General features: G+C 37.3%; 1 protein-coding gene across 1 annotated transcript in view; it reads right to left on the bottom strand.

Moving 5' to 3' along the window:
• nrg3b (neuregulin 3b) overlaps positions 1 to 20904 on the bottom strand; it is a 236102-nt gene that overhangs the window by 21283 nt on the left and 193915 nt on the right. The window contains exons 4-6 of the mRNA XM_044102288.1: positions 13296 to 13322; positions 8684 to 8786; positions 3519 to 3645 (exon numbers count right to left, since the gene is read on the bottom strand). Coding sequence (XP_043958223.1) covers positions 3519 to 3645; positions 8684 to 8786; positions 13296 to 13322 — 257 coding nt within the window. The remainder of the gene's footprint in view (positions 1 to 3518; positions 3646 to 8683; positions 8787 to 13295; positions 13323 to 20904) is intronic.

Raw genomic sequence — 20904 nt, 5'->3', positions numbered from 1 at the left:
TATAGTTGTTTACAATTAATTGTAGATTTTAATTTATTCCTATTTATTTGCTTATTATGCCAGCCTAAAGACATATAATTTTAGCCTATGCTTTTATATTTTCTTGAAAGTTTACCTTTAGTTTCTTCTGGTTAGCATCATTGATGTAATTGTGTCACCTGTAAATCCTGAACTAATGAGGTGACTTACTGCTTTAAGGAAACCTAAATTTGTGTATTTTGTAAGCATTTTTCTTCAGAACAGTTTCTAGCAGGAGCAAAATTGTCAAAAAGTTCAATGAAAATTTGGGTTGAAAAGTAACGGAAATGACAAGTTTTAAAATCGAAAGATTCTTTGTTCTGGTAGTAAATTATGCTTGATTGAATAAGACATTCAGAAACACATTTTCAGTGTTTCATCACAGCACAGAACAAATCTACTGATTAAAGCAATCAAAGCAGGAAAGAAATCACTGAGCTTTTGACAGATTTTACATAATTCCACCTGATTTTTCATATAAGCAAATCCATGACGTTTAGGAGTAAGTTTAGGTGGGCTGGGATAAAATTCCTCTTGCAAAGAAGGGAAGATGTCTGTTTTAGTTAAGCATTTCTTGTTCCAGTAACATATACTATCCCAGACGTGGAGCACTACCCTGGTAATTATTATGTCAAAGTCATGTCAAGGTACTGCATGGCGCTGAAAGGCTTGGGATTATTACACAACAAACCTTGAGGGAAAAATATCTTTGTCAAAAACACCTGAGTTCATGTAGCGACACATTTCTGGGGGCATGAAAGAAAAATGGAGCAGCGCATCATTTTATCACAGAGGACAATGACCGAAATGGACTTTGGTTTTAGTCTGTCCTCTGCACCTGCCTCAGCAGAGCCAGAGATTTGTTTCTGCCTCACTGGTCTCATCCCCCAGCAAACTGCTTAAAATGCACACACAGAGAAAAAAAAAAAGAAAAATCAGAAACCATCCATTGTGTTCTGAGGCTGAGTTATGCAGGAGATGTGGTGTCTGAGCCTCCTCAAAGACCATGCCGCTATGTTCTTCCTTGCACATTTGTTTCATTTTGTCTGTTCAAACTTAAAAGAAAAACAGGGAACTGGTTGGACCACACCACCCACATAGCGTGTTCTCTTCCTGGATGGTTTCAAGCTGTGGGAGTGGGAGGTGAGAAGCAGTGGTCTGGGGGTCTCTGTGTCAAATCGGTGGAGGAAAAAAAAAGGCTTTCTCTTCCTAATCTTTTTTTCTTCTGTTCAGCTCATGCCCCCTCCTGGGTACTTATAGCCGGTGATCTTTCACATCCCTCCTTAAGCTTCCTTCACACTGTTCAAAAATAGCTTTTTTGTTTCTGTGTTGCATTGTTATTGTGTTTTATTTCTGACTTTGCCCTTCTCCTGGCTTTTTTCCAGTGTCCAGCAATGACCCTATTTTATGGCTGGATACAGATATTTCCCTTCGCTGTGCCTGTTATATTCCTGTTATTGACATTTATTGTTAGCGTACTATATCATGGTTTAGCAATAAAGGATATTTGTGATTTTAAACATAGGTATGCGCTTGTTGTTTTTCGTTTTAGTTGTGAATTAATCTTAGCTCTGATTTTGAAATAACATTGGGAAAAGCTTTCAGATTGTGCCAGCTGCAGTTCTGTGGGAGGAGCTAGCTTGAAGGGTATTAGTTTCTAGTGGTTGACACAAGACACTGTTAAATTATTAAGGAGCCTCAGCACAGGCTTGGGCTGACTACAGATGAGCATTACCTTGCAACAAATACAGTGCTGGCCACATTTATCAGTACTCCTGCTAAAGATGTGTAGGAAAAAACCCCTTAAAAATAAATTTAACTTATATAGCAGAAATACATATTTATTTACATAGAAATGGATAGACCTATAAGTTGCTTTTAAGCAGTATCTCCATATAATGTGTACAACAGTATCACACTAATAGCACATGGTTTAAAAAAATCTTTTGTTTTTCAGCAGCAAAGTAAGCAGGCTACCCAAATCATAAATATAAGATTGACCTCATTCTTATTCTTTCTTGAGTGTAAAATCTACCAATAGAAATAAAATTGGTTAATTCTTTAAATTTTACAAAAAAGCATTTTCTATAGCAAATATTTGCACAATTACAACTAGATATGTTTTATTTTGCAGCAGAAAAAGTAGTTATTTGGAATGAAAATATTGCTGACTACTGTTATATGAGAATGCTACTTTCCTATTAATCAATAAGTTGCCTTTTATTAATAGTCAAAGTTGATTATTAATCATGAGACGTGCATTAACAACTGAACCACAGTAATTTTGTTATACACAATTTTCAGTTCACTTTGATTTTCCCCCTTCACTTGATAAATTTACTCAAATTTAAGTCAGTTTTTTTATTACTTTTAACTGTGGTTGATTTAATTCATGCTGGCTGATTTTAAAACTAATTGTCAAGGTCTAATGCGCCGCCAACCGCTCATGCTCTACCCGACTCTAGATTTCTTGTGTCACAGAAGATGCAAAATATTAAGAATTTTCACTTTTTACTTAATCTAGGGGTAGATATTGTGGCAAATAGTGTGGTGAAAAAGTATATCAGCAGCATAGCAGCTGAAAATAACAGAGGCGATTTTAAAAGTAAGTTCGGAAAAAAAAGCATCTTATTTATGAAAAAAATGTATGAACAGTATTAAAAAATGAGGGGAATTTCAACAAATTGCAGCAGCATTACAGTGTGTGATTGCCCTCTTTTGATGATGCCTTTGCAACTATGCATTAGAGTGCAACTACCTTTCTATAAAGCTTTATCATGTGCATCCCCCTGGTGCTTCAGAGTTCAGATCTCTTGGTAGTTTATTGCTACTTTTTCTTTGATGTTAGCACGGGGCACTGCATTTTTCTTTCTCTCCTGAAAACTGGGTCATATCTTACTAATGCTGTTTCTCTCTCTAAAAAGTCTTGGTGCTCAGATTTTATTTACTCATCAACAGATTTTTGTAAGCTTTTTGCAAAAGCGTGCAAAAATTACTTTCCTTTTCGATTTTACGAGAGCCGAGCACTATATCTCACAGAAAGCCACCATTCCCATTCAAGTTCTCCTGCAAATTCAAAACATTTGCAACAACAATGTGGAGTCGTCTGCAGCTGAATTCTTCTGGCTTACCCAGCGTCACCGCGCTCTCATTGTAAATTCAGGGATTTTCCAAACCAACAATAATCATAAATTTCAATCCGCGGTTTGTCACAGGAACCTGTCACTGTGAACATGACAGGCAGATTTTCCCTGTATAATGCACGGCGCATTTATTTTAAACTATTATACCCCTGCTGCCTCTCATCCCATGTTAGATAGAGGTCTGAACAAAAGGCTTCAGTCAGCAGAGAGATTATTAGGACATATATCATAGATCATCCTGTCAGGCACTATGAACTCTGTATTGTATGTAAACAGTGCTTATACAAAGATGAAATGGCAATAATGATGATTAAGGGGGTAACTGCAAATAAAATCAATGGTGGCTGAAACACTTACTTTTTGAAGATGAAGGTTGTATTGAGTCCTGGGAGTGGAGTTGCACATGAGGCCAGAGCTGTTGACACTGCAGTCTCTCAAGCTGCGGCTGTCGGAGAAGTGAGCCTGGAGTTTTTCCCGGTGTCTTCTGCAGAAGACAGGAAAACAGTGTTAGCAAGAAAAAAAGACTGCAAGATTGTGATTAAAATTAAGATATATGCAAATTACCAGGAATGAGATATACGGTGCTGTGAAAAAGTATTTGATCCCTTTTAGATTTCATCAGTTTGTATGTTTTTGTACCCGTAAATGTAGTCTGGTTAATAACTGCCTAAATGTTATTTTTAAAAAGCATTTTCAATTTAACAGACAAACCTGATACGATTGTATATTCTAATTTGTTGAATATATATTTGTATATATAGATATTTTTTCAGGGTAGAATGCTCATACAACAGTGTCAATCAGAGTTGTCTAGATATGTGTGTCAGTAAACTTTAACTGTGTTTATTTGAGTTTGTTGATCAGACATTTTGCAGTACTAACATTTGAAAGCAAAAACCAGAAAATACCAGCAGCATAAGCCATTCTGGTATTGTGAAAAGATCCCGACGCTAATGGCAGATAACTTCCACATCTGATGACATTCTGACGGTGCGATCACATTTATTTACAAAAACCTTTCACTGGAATTCCATGCTTCAATGTTAATTTATTCGTCCTAACCACCTTGCATTCAATTTAATGCCCTAAACTGACACTCAAAAAGGGTAGATACAAGGTAAACAGTACTTGCCTGCAGTGGGATGTTATTTAATACATAGAGATCGTGTAATCTTGCCATTTAGTGATTAAAAAGTCTTCTGACAATTGAAGACTTTTGCAACAACAAGACACGACAACATTTGTTCGAGGCTGGATGTCTGCAAGCGCCGTCAAAGGTCAAAGCTACAAAGTGAGCATGAGCGAGATATGTCACTCTGGCTTTCCCTTCTAGACCTGTAGCTGAAGGGTTTGATGGTAGAATGGGGACAGCTTTACGAGAGAAGACGTGTTGCTCAAGGAAAAATTTAATCAAGGAAGTGTAGCGTGAAACATCCATTACATGGCTGTATGATATTATTCTATTAAAAGAATAAAAGGAACAAGGGCAAAAACAGACACTGGATCATATGCACAGTGGAAAGCTAGAGGTGAGAGTGCGGTGATACATATAAGGTTAAAAAAAAACAAAACTAAGTGAATCCTCTTTGGCTAGGTGTTAATTGATCCATCTGCAAATTTGTTACATGCTATTTCTTAAGGTGACAGTAACAACCATTGCTATGAGACTAGTGCCTGTCATTGTGATATGTAGTGTACGTTTTCTTTTCTGTAATGCAAGATAGACTTCTCTGTTTTTGTCACCTATTTAAAATGTACATTTTTCAAATATGCTCAACTGATTAGATTACATTACAGGTGCAGCCTGTTTTCGATGAGCCTGGAAAATGTTAGTTACGATGAGACTGCAACCTGTACTGACTTGGAGAGAAATCTGAAGCCTGACTCATTGTCATAATTGGAGAGATTTATAAGGTCTCACTTTTGTCTTGTTTAAGCTCCAGCTGTTCTTGTCTCACCTGATTCACTTGTATTAACTTTCAATAGCTGTCATGTATCTTGCTTGTTTTAGTTGTATTTTAACAACACATAGTTAAGCATCAAATTAAAGTTGGATTTTCTCTGTGATAGATTAATGCTCCTTTTGTAATGATGTAAACATCATCCTTTTTCAATGTTTCCCCCCTACAGAATATACTTGACCCAGTGTTTCTGTATTAAACTGTTTACTTCCTGGATAAAGTATTTTTGCTAAATTATCACTGCCATTTATTTTTGTGAACTCTGTATTCCTTTCTGGTACAGGAAGCAGCTCTGGTCCAGTGCACCTGTGCTTAGCCATGTTTGTTTCCTGGTCAAGGCCACAGACAGAGCTACAGCTGTCATTAGCCATGTGAACTAGCCTTATTTTTCTTTCTCATAGAAAATACCCCAGGTCTTTCTGAATATAGGAGCATTTTTTTTGCTACTCTATCCCACTATCAGACCTACTGTGCCTGTTTTAACTCTATATATTCCTTTGTTGTTTCCTATAGAGAGTTAAACAGGACCAATGCATTAGTGCACACCTCCATTTCCTTTGCTTTGTCACAGAAAGTACTCCCCTGTCACTTTCTTCCATGTTTAGCTATGTATCATTTCTGTCCCAATTGTGAAACAGAGCTATTGATGCCATCAACTCTGTGTGCTCCTTTACCCTTCTCTTTTACACAGCTTTTCCTTTCCACAAGATGTATCCCTGAGCCTGTGCTTCAGTTTGTTCTTTGTCCTCTTCCTCTCCTAGCTACTCGCTTGGTTTTAATGGAGGTCTCCTACTGCTATAAGTGAGTTGTTTTTTTTTTCTCTGTTGCCACTTGCTCTCTCAGGAGGAGGGATTGCTTTCATGTCAACCACTTTATTCAGTCAGATAAGGCTCCATATAATGTCAGTTACAAAGATTTGTAACAACTGACATTACAGAACCTACTGAACATAACTTTTGTTTAATTGCACCAGAATATGCAATTAAACAAAATAGTTTAATTGCACATTCTAGATTCAATGATATATATTCAATGATATATTTTGATTGGAATGAATTGATATAATTTCACTATAAGAGACACTATAATTCTATTTATTTGTACATGGAATGAAGAGTTTAAGACAGACTGAACCAACAATCTATCTATAAATATTTAAAAGCAGCTGACTGAAGCATATGCAAAGAATAACAAACTTTACTGCTACATATTTGCAAGGACTTATGCAAAGACCTATGTTTAAGAAGTAATTAGCCAAATTAAATTAGATAAAAGCAGAACATATAACAGGGGAGAAGTAAAACACATATTTATTGTTGTGTCTGTTTGAATTAAAACATGTTCAGCAAGGCCACAGCTTAGTGCGTCATGCTGCATAAATTATACATGGCATCCTGTTAAATGAATTCCACTTAGTAATAAATCTAAAATTGCTTTTTGGTACACGTCCCAGATGTCACATGCATTCAAACATATGTATTTAACATATGAGCATCTGTAAGCTCACAGAACAGAGTTCTGTGAGCTTACAGGACTCCTAAGTATAAACATTTGTTTATTTTATGATCTTGAATGTTTATAGGAATCGTTCTTATGACAGGGCAGATTGATAATAAAACAAATAACTTCAATGAATTTTAAAACAATTACTGGATGCATAAATTTGAATGCATTGTAGATATTTTCTAATATGCTGGTAACCAGAGGCATGTACTGTAATAAAGGCACTTTCTATGGGGAAGTTTTCCAAATAAAAGTATAAGCCTTTTTGTAAAATGTGGATGCACTGAAGATTATGTAAACATGATCTCATCCTGGATAAATAATTGTTCAATCCATCATTTAAAATCTCTGATTTATTAGAATATTAATGCTGCTGATAAATACATGTTAATCTCTGATCAGAATTATATGTAGGAGATATTTTTGTCTCTGCAGTACAGCTCTCATAAAATCAAGATAAATACCTTTCTCGTGGTTAATCTCCTCTGTGACAAGGTGTAACAAATTAAATTTTTTCTCTTTTACTGAAGAACAGAATAAACTTCAGCATTAAGAAGAAAATCCATTTATCCTAGCTCCACAACCCTGCAACATTCAAGTCAAAGGGAACCAGTTTAGCAGGATGTGTGCGTTTAGATCATTTACAGTACATTAAACCTCCTGGTGAGCTGCTGGTCACACTGACCAATAGGGCAACGTGCTACTTAGAGCTCTGCTGTGCTGAAGAAAAGAAAATAGAGGAAAACACTTGAGTTTATCACAACCAATTTAATCAACATAGCTTCTGTAAGGAATTCCTTCATTCTCTGCTGTTTACCTTGCCTTGTGTACATTTCTTCACTTACCGGCTGCAAGATAGTAATTGAGTTTAGAGGTGTTTTTGTATGTTTAGTGGTAGCCTACTATTACACTCACATTTACATACTCTTCAGCAAAATAGTCCTCTTGATCCTGTTTACATATTTTTTGGATTTTACATAGTTTTTTTATATGACTGGTCAACAGTGTTAGTTTTTTTTTTAAGTGGAAGGCAAATTAACTTGGCATGCCTTTTTATTTAGTCTCCATTAGTGAGTCCTTTGCAGAAGCAGCCTTCGCTGTGATTAAAGCTGTAGGTATTTTGGACAATGTTTCTACCTGCTTTGTGGACTGGCCACAGATCAATTGGTTATAGATGTGAACATTAACTGGGATGTCCTGAAACATACGAATCCTTCATTCTACTCCATTGTATTGTTGCTCTATGTGTAGCCCAGGTTTTTCATAGAAACCTTGAAAGGTTTTCTTCCAGAACTGCCCTCTAGAAAATAATCCCCACAGAATGATGATCCCACTACCTCACCATGATGGTAAGCTCTTTAGTGTTGTTTAAATTTTTAGTTTTCAACAATGCAAGATTTGCATTGCATACCAATAACTCCATCTGGGTTTATGTTGAGACTGGATTACACAAAGGTGGAGAAAAACAGCTTAGTGCCCTGTAAAGACAGTTGTGTGTGCTGAAATTCATTTAAATTAGACTATTTAATGCGGAGCTTAAATGATCCAAAAACTTTTTATAGCTACACTTGAAACAAATACAGTATAACCCACACTAAAAAATATAAAAACTATGTATCTTTTTTCCACACATCAAAACAATGCACTAATTTGTTTTGGTCTACCGCATAAGATTTTAATAAAATACATTCAAATTTGTGGTGTTGACATAATAAGGTGTGAAAAAAAGATTAAGGGACTTTCACAAAGCACACTACTGACATATGCTTTTATTAAGCTTCTGTGTTTAGGACTCCCTCGTATCCTCAGCAGTGTACATGTACTTTGCTTTATGCAAAGCGTATGTGACACACCTGCTTGCTATAACCACTTTACAGATAAATCTTACATGAGTATCTGTCCCAAATGCATCCCACACAATTTGGATTTGTTGCTTAACTTAAAAAAAAATCCTCCAGCTGACTCACACGTTGGGCTCCGTGCCATGAGAATAAAGTGCCTCTTTCTGCACAGCTCGGGGCTTATTCTGCTAATGTGGTTCTGGCTGGAATCACTCACTTGTTGCGGCGGTAGAGAGCCATGCATGCCACTCCGAGAAGACAGATCCCCGAGGCAATGCTGAAGATGGACAGCACCTGCCTCTGGTAGGTGTCACCACGCTCTGCAGAGAAGAGAGAGAATGAGATTTAGGGCAATGAATACCCACTGTGACCCAAAGGAGTGCAAAACAGAAAGAAGATGCATTCTGAATTATCCCACTAACCACAGATGTAGAGATAGTATGAAGCAACCAATGTTGCTGTCAGTTAAAGTTAGTCTTTGAAGACTTGGAAGAGGGACATGGCAGACACAGGCAGGGCTCAGTGACATGTGATAACTGAAGTGTGATAATCATTTCCTTCAGAAAAACCCAGCAGGGAACACCAATGAGTTGCCTGAATGCGACAAATACTCAGAAAGTGTGTGTGTGTGTGTGTGCATAAGAGTGCATCGTCTGCATTTGTGCTTCAGCTTTCCAAGACTGATGGCGACAGGGAATTAGTAGCAAATGAATGCCCCCGGAGCTCCCTGTCAGACCTCTACTCATCAGAAGCAGAGTTGTGAGGTCAGAAGTGCCAGGGACAAGTGGCAGTTGATCCCAGCAGATATCACTCTGTACAGTTACACTGCTTACCACAGCGAATAATGCTGGATTGAAAATGGTGCATGGTTTGGACTCTTTAAATGCTTTATGTCTTGAGATGAAAATGCCACAATGCATAGCCTTAGATGCGCTATATCACAAATCTACCAGTATCACTGAAAACTAGGTGTAATTCTCTGTCTTGTGGTTCATGACACCAGCTCCTGTACAAGAAATTACAAACAATAAAGCCCTCGTGTCTGATTTATGATTTCAACACATTAACTACTGCAGGAATAGGTGCAGGAAAAAGAAAACCATGAAACCTTTTCATGACCCTTCACTGTGGCTACTGTTGCTGACAAAACAGAACTATCAGGGGAGGTCCTCATCTGTGCTTGTCTGTCCCACTTTTTTATCTTTCAGGGACAGGAATTTCACCTGTTTATACTCAATGGTAGTGTGAAATCAACCACTGCATGTTACAACATTTATATTCATTATGTTCCTCGGCATAATATTGGTGCTGCATCAGCGAATCTCAAGCTGTACTCTGTTTCTTTTTTTGCCACATCTGTCGCAGTATCTACAACACGTTTTATGCAAGTTCAAACTTGAAGAAATTAACATCAAGTTTGTGGAATACAGATATTCAACCATCAATATGTATGTTGCTCATGTATTGGTGTAAAATGCATAGTGTTTTAAAGCCTAAGGACAGAGTAACTCAACTAAGGTGAGAAAATCCTTGACAGAACACACACAGTGTACAACAAAAGTAAGACGTCATTATTTGGACATCTCTTGCGTCATCAGACGTAGGAGACGTCCAATGGAGTGCTCATGGAGTCCTCGAGTTGTGACTCCATGTACAAATATGTGCTTTTGTTTGTGCTACTAACAAACCAAAGCTGTATGTTAGTAACAGTGACTTTTAGGTGCAACAAAGTCATCTGCTGTTGGACATGTACCATATTTTAGGGAGTAAAGTAATTTGAGTACATGAATAATCCAGTAAAAGAGAACATTGGTTAGAAATGTTATATTTTCTTCCCACCTTTAATTAAGGAGATTCTAAAGTCCTTGCAGAAATTTTCTTGGATAACTTCTACAGCTTCATTGAAGGCACGTCCTTCTTTGATTTACTGTCTTACTGGAACAGCTCTTCCAGTCTGTGAAACAAGCACTCTGCAAATGATTTTTGCTCAGATTTCTTTATATTTCTCCATATCCATCTTTCTCTGTGTACGCTCTCCGTGTTTTTGCGACCATAAAATCATTCCCACAGCAGGATGTTGCTATCATCCTGTTTGCCTGTTGGCTCGGTATTAATGAGCCAGTGCTGAACGTCTACATTCATTCAAATATACCGTTGAGAATTCTGGCTCTGTACAGTTCAGGTCCTGTTTCATCAAGATTTTCTTTTAGCACTAAACAAACTAATTCACCTTCCTTTCATTAAAGTCCCAGCTGACTGCCATGTACCTTTAGGTGAGTTATGGTGCCTGTCTGGCCACTCCACCATACATACTTAATTGGAGGAAAACTGAGCGTGTGTGTGACCTTAACTATGGAGTCACTTTTGTAGCAACCTAGTGGTTGCTAGTTATTGGTTTCCTGTCTTACCATTTGTCTTAAAATACAACATTTAACTGGACAGTAGCTGTTGTTGTTTCCAAACTTTATTAACTTTAAAATAGAATTTAGACTACAATCCCATTTCAGTGGTCAGCACAAAAATCTCTTTACTGTATGAGTTTCTTTATAAGTGTGCCAAAGAATTGTAAAGAGGACTTGCAAATTTCTTTAGAAGAATATGAAGTCATACAGTTAACACAAAAACAAATTAGATTCTGTTTGATTATTTATATGCTGTCACAATGCTTCCTGGCATTAAATCTTGCACAATATTTTTTTCACAGATCATCTGTCTCGTATGCTATTGTCAGGACACGGTGACAGTTTTAACAAATATTTAACAAAATATATTTTTCATAAAAGTTACCTTCTACATATATAATACAACAAATAAAGGCCTAAGAAGTGTGTGGGAAAACGTACAAAGGTACAACAATCTGGTAACCTGTCCTCATGTTGATTACCAGTTTGGTCAAACACTGCTGCAGGATGGCATCTCATTATTTAACTGAATTTGTGGCAATTCAGTCAATATGGTGGTGTTGTTTCTTATAGCATGAACAGCAATCCCAAACAGAGGTCAATAGAGTCAAAACTTCAATTCTAAAGAACTGGAAGCTATACTTGTTTTCCAATACTGTAACACATGTGCTACTTGAACAAGAAAAGTAATGCATGAACATAAAATGCCACTTATATTTAACTTTACCACATTCCAGCAGTGATGCTATGACATTTCTGATACTCTGAGCTATCATCACATGCTTGACTTCCAGCTTGTTCCTCAATGTTTCCAGCGTGGCATCAAATGCCCTGTTTTTAAGAAATAAACAGCATGAGATGCCATGGCCTAAATGTAACATTTGCATCTCAGAGGCAAATGTTAAGCCCTCTGGCCTTTGCCATCAATTGAATGATCTCTCAATGGCTGGACATGTGAAACACAGGGAATGTCTTTCCCTGCTGCTGCATCATCAGTGCTCATGTGGAGTGCCACCTGAGACCAACCTCTGTCTCATTTTTTTGATGGATGAAATAGGCTTTTCTGAAATAGGAACAGAAAAAACAGCTGTCTACAGAGCTGTGTTGAATGGCTGTAAGGAAAAACCCTGATATGCAGTCTGTACATAAAGCCATTACAGGTCTTTCATGCTGGATGCCTACGAGGCACTCTTGAAATTAGATGCAAGAGCATGTTAGGGAACGGAACAAAGTGAACAGCCCCAGCAATGCTGGCTAAACTATGTTGTACTAACACAAAGACAAGACAATCCCGTATGGCCAGCAATACCATAACAACCACTTTACATTTGGCTTTGATGAAAGTGCATAATGAAGGCTGTGCTAAACTATCCATGGCAAAATGGGATATTCAGCCCGAAATACATCAGAGTGAACCAGTGAGACATGTGGTGCTTAAGCAGCTGTACTAAAGAGTACGAGAAAATCATATTTAGAGTGTTCCATCCTACATCAAACATGGCTATGCTTCACATCAGCACACATACAACTTGCATAGCAAGTACCCAAAGATCCACCAGTAATGCTGAAGAGAAATCAGGTTATAATGCATACTGTTAATCTTGAAAAATCCTCTATCATTGATCAGTCTTGGATGCATTCCCTATAGTAAATCTGCTAACCTGCAGAAGGATTCTGAACTTATTTAGTCCCTGTATAAAAAGTTGCTGATCTGAGGAAGATTGTGTGCAGAGCTGGCTTTTTCTTCTGATTAGATCTGTTTTCTGGAGCAAGTGTGTGGCATGACAGATGTGTACATGGCAATACTTATGTAAATCTTTATATGTTTGGTTTTATGTATTAAAAGCAAGACAAAGAGCAAAGAAAGTGTACTGACTCCATAAAATAAAGATAGTGTGGCAATGTCTGTATGCGTCAGTTTTTATTTCTTTTACATCATAATTTGTCACTATCAAAGAGAGAGGTTCAGATGACTTGTTTTTAAAGATTTGACCATGTGCAAGGTGTAAAGATAAAACTATTTAACTTTTTTTTTCACTTCTTCAAATCTCTTGTGTTGACCTTTTGAGCAAGTATAAGACATATCCCATTACGCTGGCAGTCTGTCCACTGTTTTAACTTTCTAAAATTGATGCCTAAATGAATCTTCAAACATATGGAAGATAAGTAAACAAAGCACGGTGCCGTTTGTCTTACCTCCATGCTCATTAAATCACTCTTCCCCTAACAGCTCAGTTCTTCATGCAGACAGAACACACCTAATGTTCCACCATAGTGTTGCCATAGCAACTGGCCCACATTAATTTATCCAAGGTGAGCGGCCTTGTTGCGCGGACTGTGTTTTGTATGAGCCTTTTCGCAGATGTGAGGCACATGAAAGACTAAGCACTCTGCAAAGTCGATGAAAAAAAAAGAAAGTTGTCTCACCCATGAACTCAATCCCAAGTTCGTCCGCTGCTCCAACGGAGGTCAAACCGTAAACAGGGTGAACAGATACGGTGAGAGGGAGAGGGAGAGAGAGAGAACAAAAAAACTGTTACTACAAGTTTGAATCAACTGTATTCAATTAAACCATTCCCTCCCCGGAAATTATTTTCAGGAACCTTCACAGCAATAGTCTGGTTAGCTGTAGTCTGTTAGCCATGGTCTGCTGCATTTCCACTAAGGTCTGTCGACAGGCTAGCAATGGCCAATTAAGAGTGGTGACGTATGTCGTTTCTCGACAGTGCTGCACAGTTGTAGCCTTGAGGCCTCTGAGCTTCTTAGAGGGGACCTATCACGCTTCCTTGCACAAGTAAGGATAGGATAGGTCTACGAACTATACAAAACATGTTAATTACATTTTTTTCACAAAACCATTCTCTGATAATAAATTTCCACTTTGCTGAGTTCAGGCTATTGTGAGGTCTTTTCAGAAGGAGCTGTTTTAGGGCCTCTTATCAAAATCTAAATAAGCTGCTACTGCTGGCCATACACCCCAACTCAACATTTACATTCACTTTACACATGTCAAAATGGCTCCAAACAATTGTACAACACTACATCTTTTACCATGAGTCAGACCCAGGAGCAGAGAAAGTAGAGCCTCCTGCACAACCATCAAGGATGCACCAATTGGTTTCTGACAAAACAGCCATTGAGCAACAAGCACAAAGCTGATGAGCTGGAGCTCGGCTCAGCTGGGGTTGCTAAGTAACCGGGCAGTGACCTAATAATCAGGAGTGTTTTGAAATGGCTCGTTTTCCAGAAACCAGAAAACAGTTACATATTGCCAGAAAATGGCCAGGTATTCATGGAGTTAAGGTGCAATGGCTTTTCTTTTTGTTCAGTTTTGTATTTATGTATCTCGATTCGTTATTTTTTTTGCAGATGTGAAAAAATGAAGTGCTTGAACGATTCATAGAAACAGTAAATGTTTGAAAGGTAATAGAAGTAATGCAAAATGTGGATTTTACAAAATAAGTCAAATTTAAAAGCAAAAAATAAAAATAACAAAACAAAACAACAACAAAAAAAAACAGAAAGTGAATTACAGCACAGTCTGCTACAACATTAGTTAATGCTGAATTGTGAAGTCAGAGTGCTTATAATTTGCAAACTCAGCATTTTGACTTTGTAATTTATGCAGCTCTAACCAGCAAAGGACACAGCACCTGCAATGGTAATAAGAAATAAAGAAATAAAATAATGGGACAACAAAACAGTGATTTCAGACAAAAAAAGTGGTTTCACAGCAGGTTAATTCTAAAACACTCACACAATAACAATACAAGCAATCTTTTAAAATGAAGAAGGGATTTTCTATTAAACCCAGGATCAACAAGAAGTTGTATTTTTCTCCTTTGTAGTGTGCGGAGCCAAAATGCCATTTTTATGGAGTAATACGAGGATGCAGGGTCATTGTCAACTGACTGAACCTTCAACACTCTATTCAGTCTGTGAAAGGACACCTTTATTTTCTTTTCTAAAATCATTAAATGCCATAGTAAACATACTGCATTGACAGTTTGGAGAATTAACGGTGCGATTTCAATGAACAACACATTTCCCTGACACTGTCAAGTCAAGTCAAAAATCTTTTTTTAATGAAAGCTTTGACCCTGTATTGCAATAGATGATGCTGAATGTGGTCATTAAAAGTTAATGTTGATTTAAAATGTAAACACAGTAAAACAATCTGAGGTTATTCAGATTTGATTGTTGTGTTTGCAAACAAAATGTTGAACCTCATATTTTATGAATACCCATCCCCTCTGTCGCCTTATCCCCTGCCACCTAATTCAGATCAGGATTAAAATATTGAATGACAATGCACAAACCTTATTGTCTATATGTAAATGAATTATGGTTTTTGTTTGTTTGCTATTGTGGAACGATGTATTTTTTTTATTTTTTACAGAGGAACACAATGCAGTCTGATTCTTGAAAGAATAATGACGCTAAACAAATGATTAAATTACTAAACTACAGATTATAATGGTTGTGATGGCATCACAATCTACAAATATTTTTATCCTCAATAAAGATAAATAATTGTCAGGTCATACATATCAATAAATTCCACAGCAGATATCAGAATGGCCAATAATATCAAAAACCAAATGCTAACAGAGAAAACTTTTGCATTTTTTAAGAATGAAAAAATCATTCCCCTTACCCCTCCCTTGACTCCACAGAAACATCTGTGGTGTCAACAACTGAGATACCCCAAGCAGGAAAACATAGGATGAACTGACTCTGATACCTGAAAAAGGTTTTTGCAGCCAAAATGCACTTCGCTGCTCAGAATATGCCTTATAGGTTTAGGCGTATGTTGCAATTCCACCATAAACTTCTTTTGACAACTTTCTCCCAAATGACTTTTTCTTTTGCACTTTGTAATGAGCCAGCAAGCCCCCAAAAAATGCTTAAAATGCTTCAGCATGATCCTCTGAATTCCCCAGCCTGCAGTAGCCTTAAATGAAGACAGAAACCAGCAGAGATAAGGGGGGAAGAAGATTAGGCTAGGGATTGTGAAAATAAAAGTTAAAAATGACACATCATGCGGCTTTATGCTACTGATGCCTCTTTGCACAGGCCTTTTATGTTGATTTGAGCCTGAGGTATTGCAGTAATTGTTCTCTTCACAAGCTGGCTGCTTCAGGATGGATCACACTAAATTACGTTACATACATGTGCATCCACACAGTATGTAATACTCTTGCCTACTATTCTTTGTCTGCAACAGATACCCTTTCACAAACACCTTTTGTCCCTATTCCCTCTGTCTCACTCTCTCAGACACACACAGTCTTTCTTTATGCAGCTAAGTCCTGTCCCACAATCCCAGTGCTGGGGAAACAGATAAAAGGGAGCACTCATGTTCTTCCCATCCTGACAGTCCCCCTTTTTTCATGTCACTGTAATGTAATCTTATTTAAATTAAAATGAAGCCCTCACTGGTAATTGCTTTTTCGACAGAGGTGGTCAGAGTTTTAAGTAGAGCGAGGCTTGCCAAGCTTTGACAGATTATGTGCTGGGTATGTTAAAAAGACCACATATCAGAAAGAAAAATTTGGAAATCTGTTAAAGCTGTGAAATCTGAGCACAAGACAAATGGCTATGCCACTGTATTGAAGTGTGGGATTTTTTAAAATGGTTCTTTTAAATACAACTGCTCAATTCTGAAACAGAATGACAGAAACATAGTTATCAATATTTATGGTGCTCAAAGCACAAGTTTATTTCCAGAAATGATAACCAGGCAACTGTAGAAAAACCATTACTGTTATCATAAAATATGTATTCTTTATCAGTTGCAACAACAAACCCCTATATCTGTTAGAAGGAAGCCTTATTCTGTCCAGAATGCATATTTTACAGCTGTAATTGCATTTCTGTATGATCTAATAAATGGCCAAATTGTTAGCCAGGCCTTTAGCTGAAGTAGTTATTGGCCAATCTACGAACTTATTGACCGTGGATGAAATAGATAAGCTTTTAATATATAAATATAAAATTAGAAATTACAAAACAAAAACAACCAAATTACTTGTGGAAATCTAGATATCTAAATCTATTAAGAAGTGTTGCATTACTTTAGCCATTGCAGCACAGAGGTCCTGCTGCATCAGGCCTAACAATAATGATAAGTAGTTGTCTGTACTCTTACAAATACAAAACTGAAAAGTGTAGTAATCATTTGTATTCACCTCTTTGCTGCAGGTCTTTTGTGGGGCGTCATTACCAGCTTTATGCTAGTAAGAGCCTTGATACTCTGCTCATTCGTCATTGCAAAATTACCAGAGCTATTTTGTCACCTCACACTAAGAGGAAGGTTGAATGTAGAGCGTTAGAGGGTTTTTAGTTTTAAATTATGCCATAGGTTTGTAGCTTTGTCTTGTCAGAGATTCACCCTCCTGAGCAGTAGGTTTTCATAGATCCAAGTTACCGTAGACATCTTGTTTGCTTCTCTAAATAATGCTCTTCCTGTCTCTCAACTTAGGTGGACACAAATGTTTTGGTAGATCATACTCTTTCCATTTCTGAACAATGGATTGAGCGATAAACCTTCAGAAGTTCAGGGATTACACTTTACAACTGCTTAAAATCGCTCTATGACCTTTCTGCTTTGTTCCTTGGTCTTCCTGACACTTTTTGTTCACAGAAGTTCCCTAACAAACCTCTGATGCTTTCACTTAACAGTATACTTAACATTATACTGACCGTAAATGAAACACAAATAGACTAATTACTATTTAAGTACTTTCCCCTTTATTTTAAGGAATGTCAAAGAAAAGGGCAACTGAATAAACATGCAGTCAACACTTTTCCTCTTTTATCATTGAAAATGCTTAAAACCATAAACATTTTTCATAGTAGTTCATCATTTCACATTGCTTTCTGTTAGTCAGTCACATAACATCCCAACCATTTGAAAAGATGTAAAAATAATCTTTTACTTTTTTCTAAATTCATTCTAAATGTGCTCTAAATTTCTGTATATTTATTTACTGTGTTTAAAAATCCCCTTAAGAGAAGAAATGATTCATTCCAAAATCACTACTGCCACACGTTTTGACATAGCTTAATCGCTCTATAAGGTAAACGTAACCCAAACATAACTTTCTGCTTCCATGTAGTGTAAATATGACTTAGAAGGTCATTTCTCTGATAGCCACTGGCTAGTAGGCTGAATACACATTTTGTCACCTCACACAAAGAGGAAGGTAAAAGTATCTCCAAAGCTCACTGTTGGACAACTGCAGTAAAGAGTGGCATCTTGGTGCCATGTCACCCATCAGATGGTATCTGAGTCGTATAAAAGGCTAAAGAGTAAACTGCTTGAGAAAGCACCAGGACTGCAAAATCTATAGAGAACGTGCAAGGAGGGATGGTCAAAGTTCCCTCTCTCTTTATACTTTAGTACAACTGTTTAAAACAACAGAGATGTCAAACTTTTTATTTTTTGCTTTTTTTCCCTTTCCACTTTATAAATTAAGTACATTTTTTAAGATATGTCAGAAATGTATGATTATATTCATGCAATAAAAGACCTATTCATTTTTTTCTCAACTCTAAATAATTATAAATGAACAATAAAATTATTCAAGTCTGATCAAATGCAAGTGAACAGATGAGTAAATTCAGAAATTTACAGGAGAAGGTAAATAAAACAGTTTTTCAGTCTTTATAAAACAGCGAGTCAATTTTCCTTCATCAGCTTTGAGGACTATTTTACGATTTCAGCAGGATTTATGACAACCTCCCAAGTACTACTCATGTCTAAAGCAGTTATGATCAATCAAACCTCAACACTGAATGTTGTTTTTTTATTTTGAGAAAATAAATATAGATTTTACTGCATGATAAAAAACATAGCTGCATTTTTTTTATCTATAGCAATCTACTGTTTCTATGTTGCAGGCACTTGGCAGGGCCATAGAGGTGAACACAGTATCATCCTGATGCTACCTGATCTATATTATCCATTCCACTCTTTCCTTTGCGATCGCCCTAGGCAACAGCGGGCAACTCTTTTCTCTAAATCGTCTTCACTATCACAGCCTCAGCAGATGATGTCATTACAACGCTGATGCACGTCCGTTCCTCTGGCGCTGCCTTGACTGAGGAAATTCACCAATCATGATACGTGCGGCCTCTGAAATACATGGCAGTGGTAACTCAAATCACCCCGGGGTATCATTTGTGGCATCTCATGGGAGCCTAGAGCAAGCTTGGAGACTACCTGTGCATTATGTGAAGCGCTTTTGGCTCGATTAGGAAGTAGCAAGCTGGAGATGGAGAGACAATGAAAGGAGTGAATCAAATTCTTAATCCCCATCCTCTTTTGGATGAGCAAGTAATTGATAAGCCTATGTGTGTAGCTGAACTCAATGTCCTTTGTGAATTCTTACTCCACGCTGAATATCAACAGGTGAAAAATGCTTCAAATTATTATTTTCTTCTCTACTAAGTAAAGCTAAAAACTCCCTGATGTTCTTCCTCTGCAGTCTCAAAGGTGCCACCTCACCAGTGGCAAACTCCGAACCTACCCATAGTTAAAAGAGAAATTTGTTCAGGTTGTTTACCAAGCACAAACTAAATTGCTGTCTTCCTGCCCTGCAATTCCTCCAATTAAAGATCCCCACTACTTCCTCCTTGTGCACCGACTTGTTAGACCCTGGTACTCTCCTCCAAACTCATTTTCAGCTGAATTCAAAGCCCTGTAGTCTTGGGTAGGAAGTGTCTTCCTCCTTTTGTCCCTGTGCTTCTGTGATGTGCACAACAGTTTCTGTTTCTCACCCTTCTGTAAAGATGTGAGAATGACGGAGTGCCATTGCCTGCAAAGCTGGTCCAGTCTGCTCTTTGCAGTCTTTTTCCAGTCAATACAAAAGCAGAATAAGGGGCAAGGAAAGATTTGTGTCTGTGAGATGCTCATATATTGATTCAGAGAGAAAAAATAAAGCTAAAAGCTGAAACGGATGCAAGGAGAGAGAATTTTTTTTCTCGCTCCCCGGTTTGATTTGTGTATAATTCAGCCTTTTCAACAAATAAAAAAAGTAAACTTTGCACATATAAAAACAGACACACATGGACACAATGAAATTAATTTCACTGGGACGTCTTCCACTTGTATTTGCTGTTAGTGAGTGCATGTATGTGTATATTATTACATGATTTGGCTTCAGAAAGCCGGATTATCCCCCAAACCCTCCATAATCTGGATAAATTTTATATCAGTCTCTATCAGCATAGATCCAAATAGGCCTCATTGCACTTTAAAATCTTTGCTGTTTATCTTTTGGATTTTTGATGAAAGCTGATGTGCATAAATATGGACTTCATTTGGTTTGAGAAAACTATACACTCTAGCAAACAGCTCAGTTGGAATGAATTCACTGTAAATCCTGCCATTCTGGGTAGATTTTAGGTTTAGGAATTAACAGGCAAATTCTAATATATTTTAAGGCTGACGGTAATTAATATATTGCTCTTCCATACCTGAACATAGTCTTAGCTTAAACAGAAAATTGACACCAAAAATAATCAAAGGTGCAATTAATGAGCATAAAAAAAGATTTGAAAATGGCAGATCAATAAACCAAATTAAATCATAATTTTGCAATCCACAGCAATTGCATTGATGTTTGTTACCAGAGCCCAGTTTTTTGGGGTTATCCCCTCAGTTTCTTGAAAGACAAAGGCGTAACAATAACTACATGATACTGTATAAATTGTTTGCTCGCCGCTCTGAATAATTGAATTCAGGTGATTTAATTGTCTTCATTGCCAAAGGTCTCTAAAATCTAGCATGCATCCTCCTCCCACAAATATTTGTGAAAGAATGGGTCAGCTTCCAGGATTCTACTGGTAAATACATACTCCACAGTCAGCTGTTACTGGCATTATCAGAAAGAAGTGATTGAGAACAACAGTAACTCAGCCACAAAGTGGTAGAAGTAAAATCAGAGTCAATCACTGCAGACCTCCAAATTTCATGTGACCTTCACATTAGCTCTAGAGCAGTGCACAAAAAGGGTATGTAATGGGTTTC

This window comes from Gambusia affinis, linkage group LG20, assembly GCF_019740435.1.
Source record: "Gambusia affinis linkage group LG20, SWU_Gaff_1.0, whole genome shotgun sequence".
NCBI classification, from domain to species: Eukaryota; Metazoa; Chordata; class Actinopteri; order Cyprinodontiformes; family Poeciliidae; genus Gambusia; species Gambusia affinis.
This window is presented reverse-complemented; position numbering and strand designations above follow the sequence as displayed.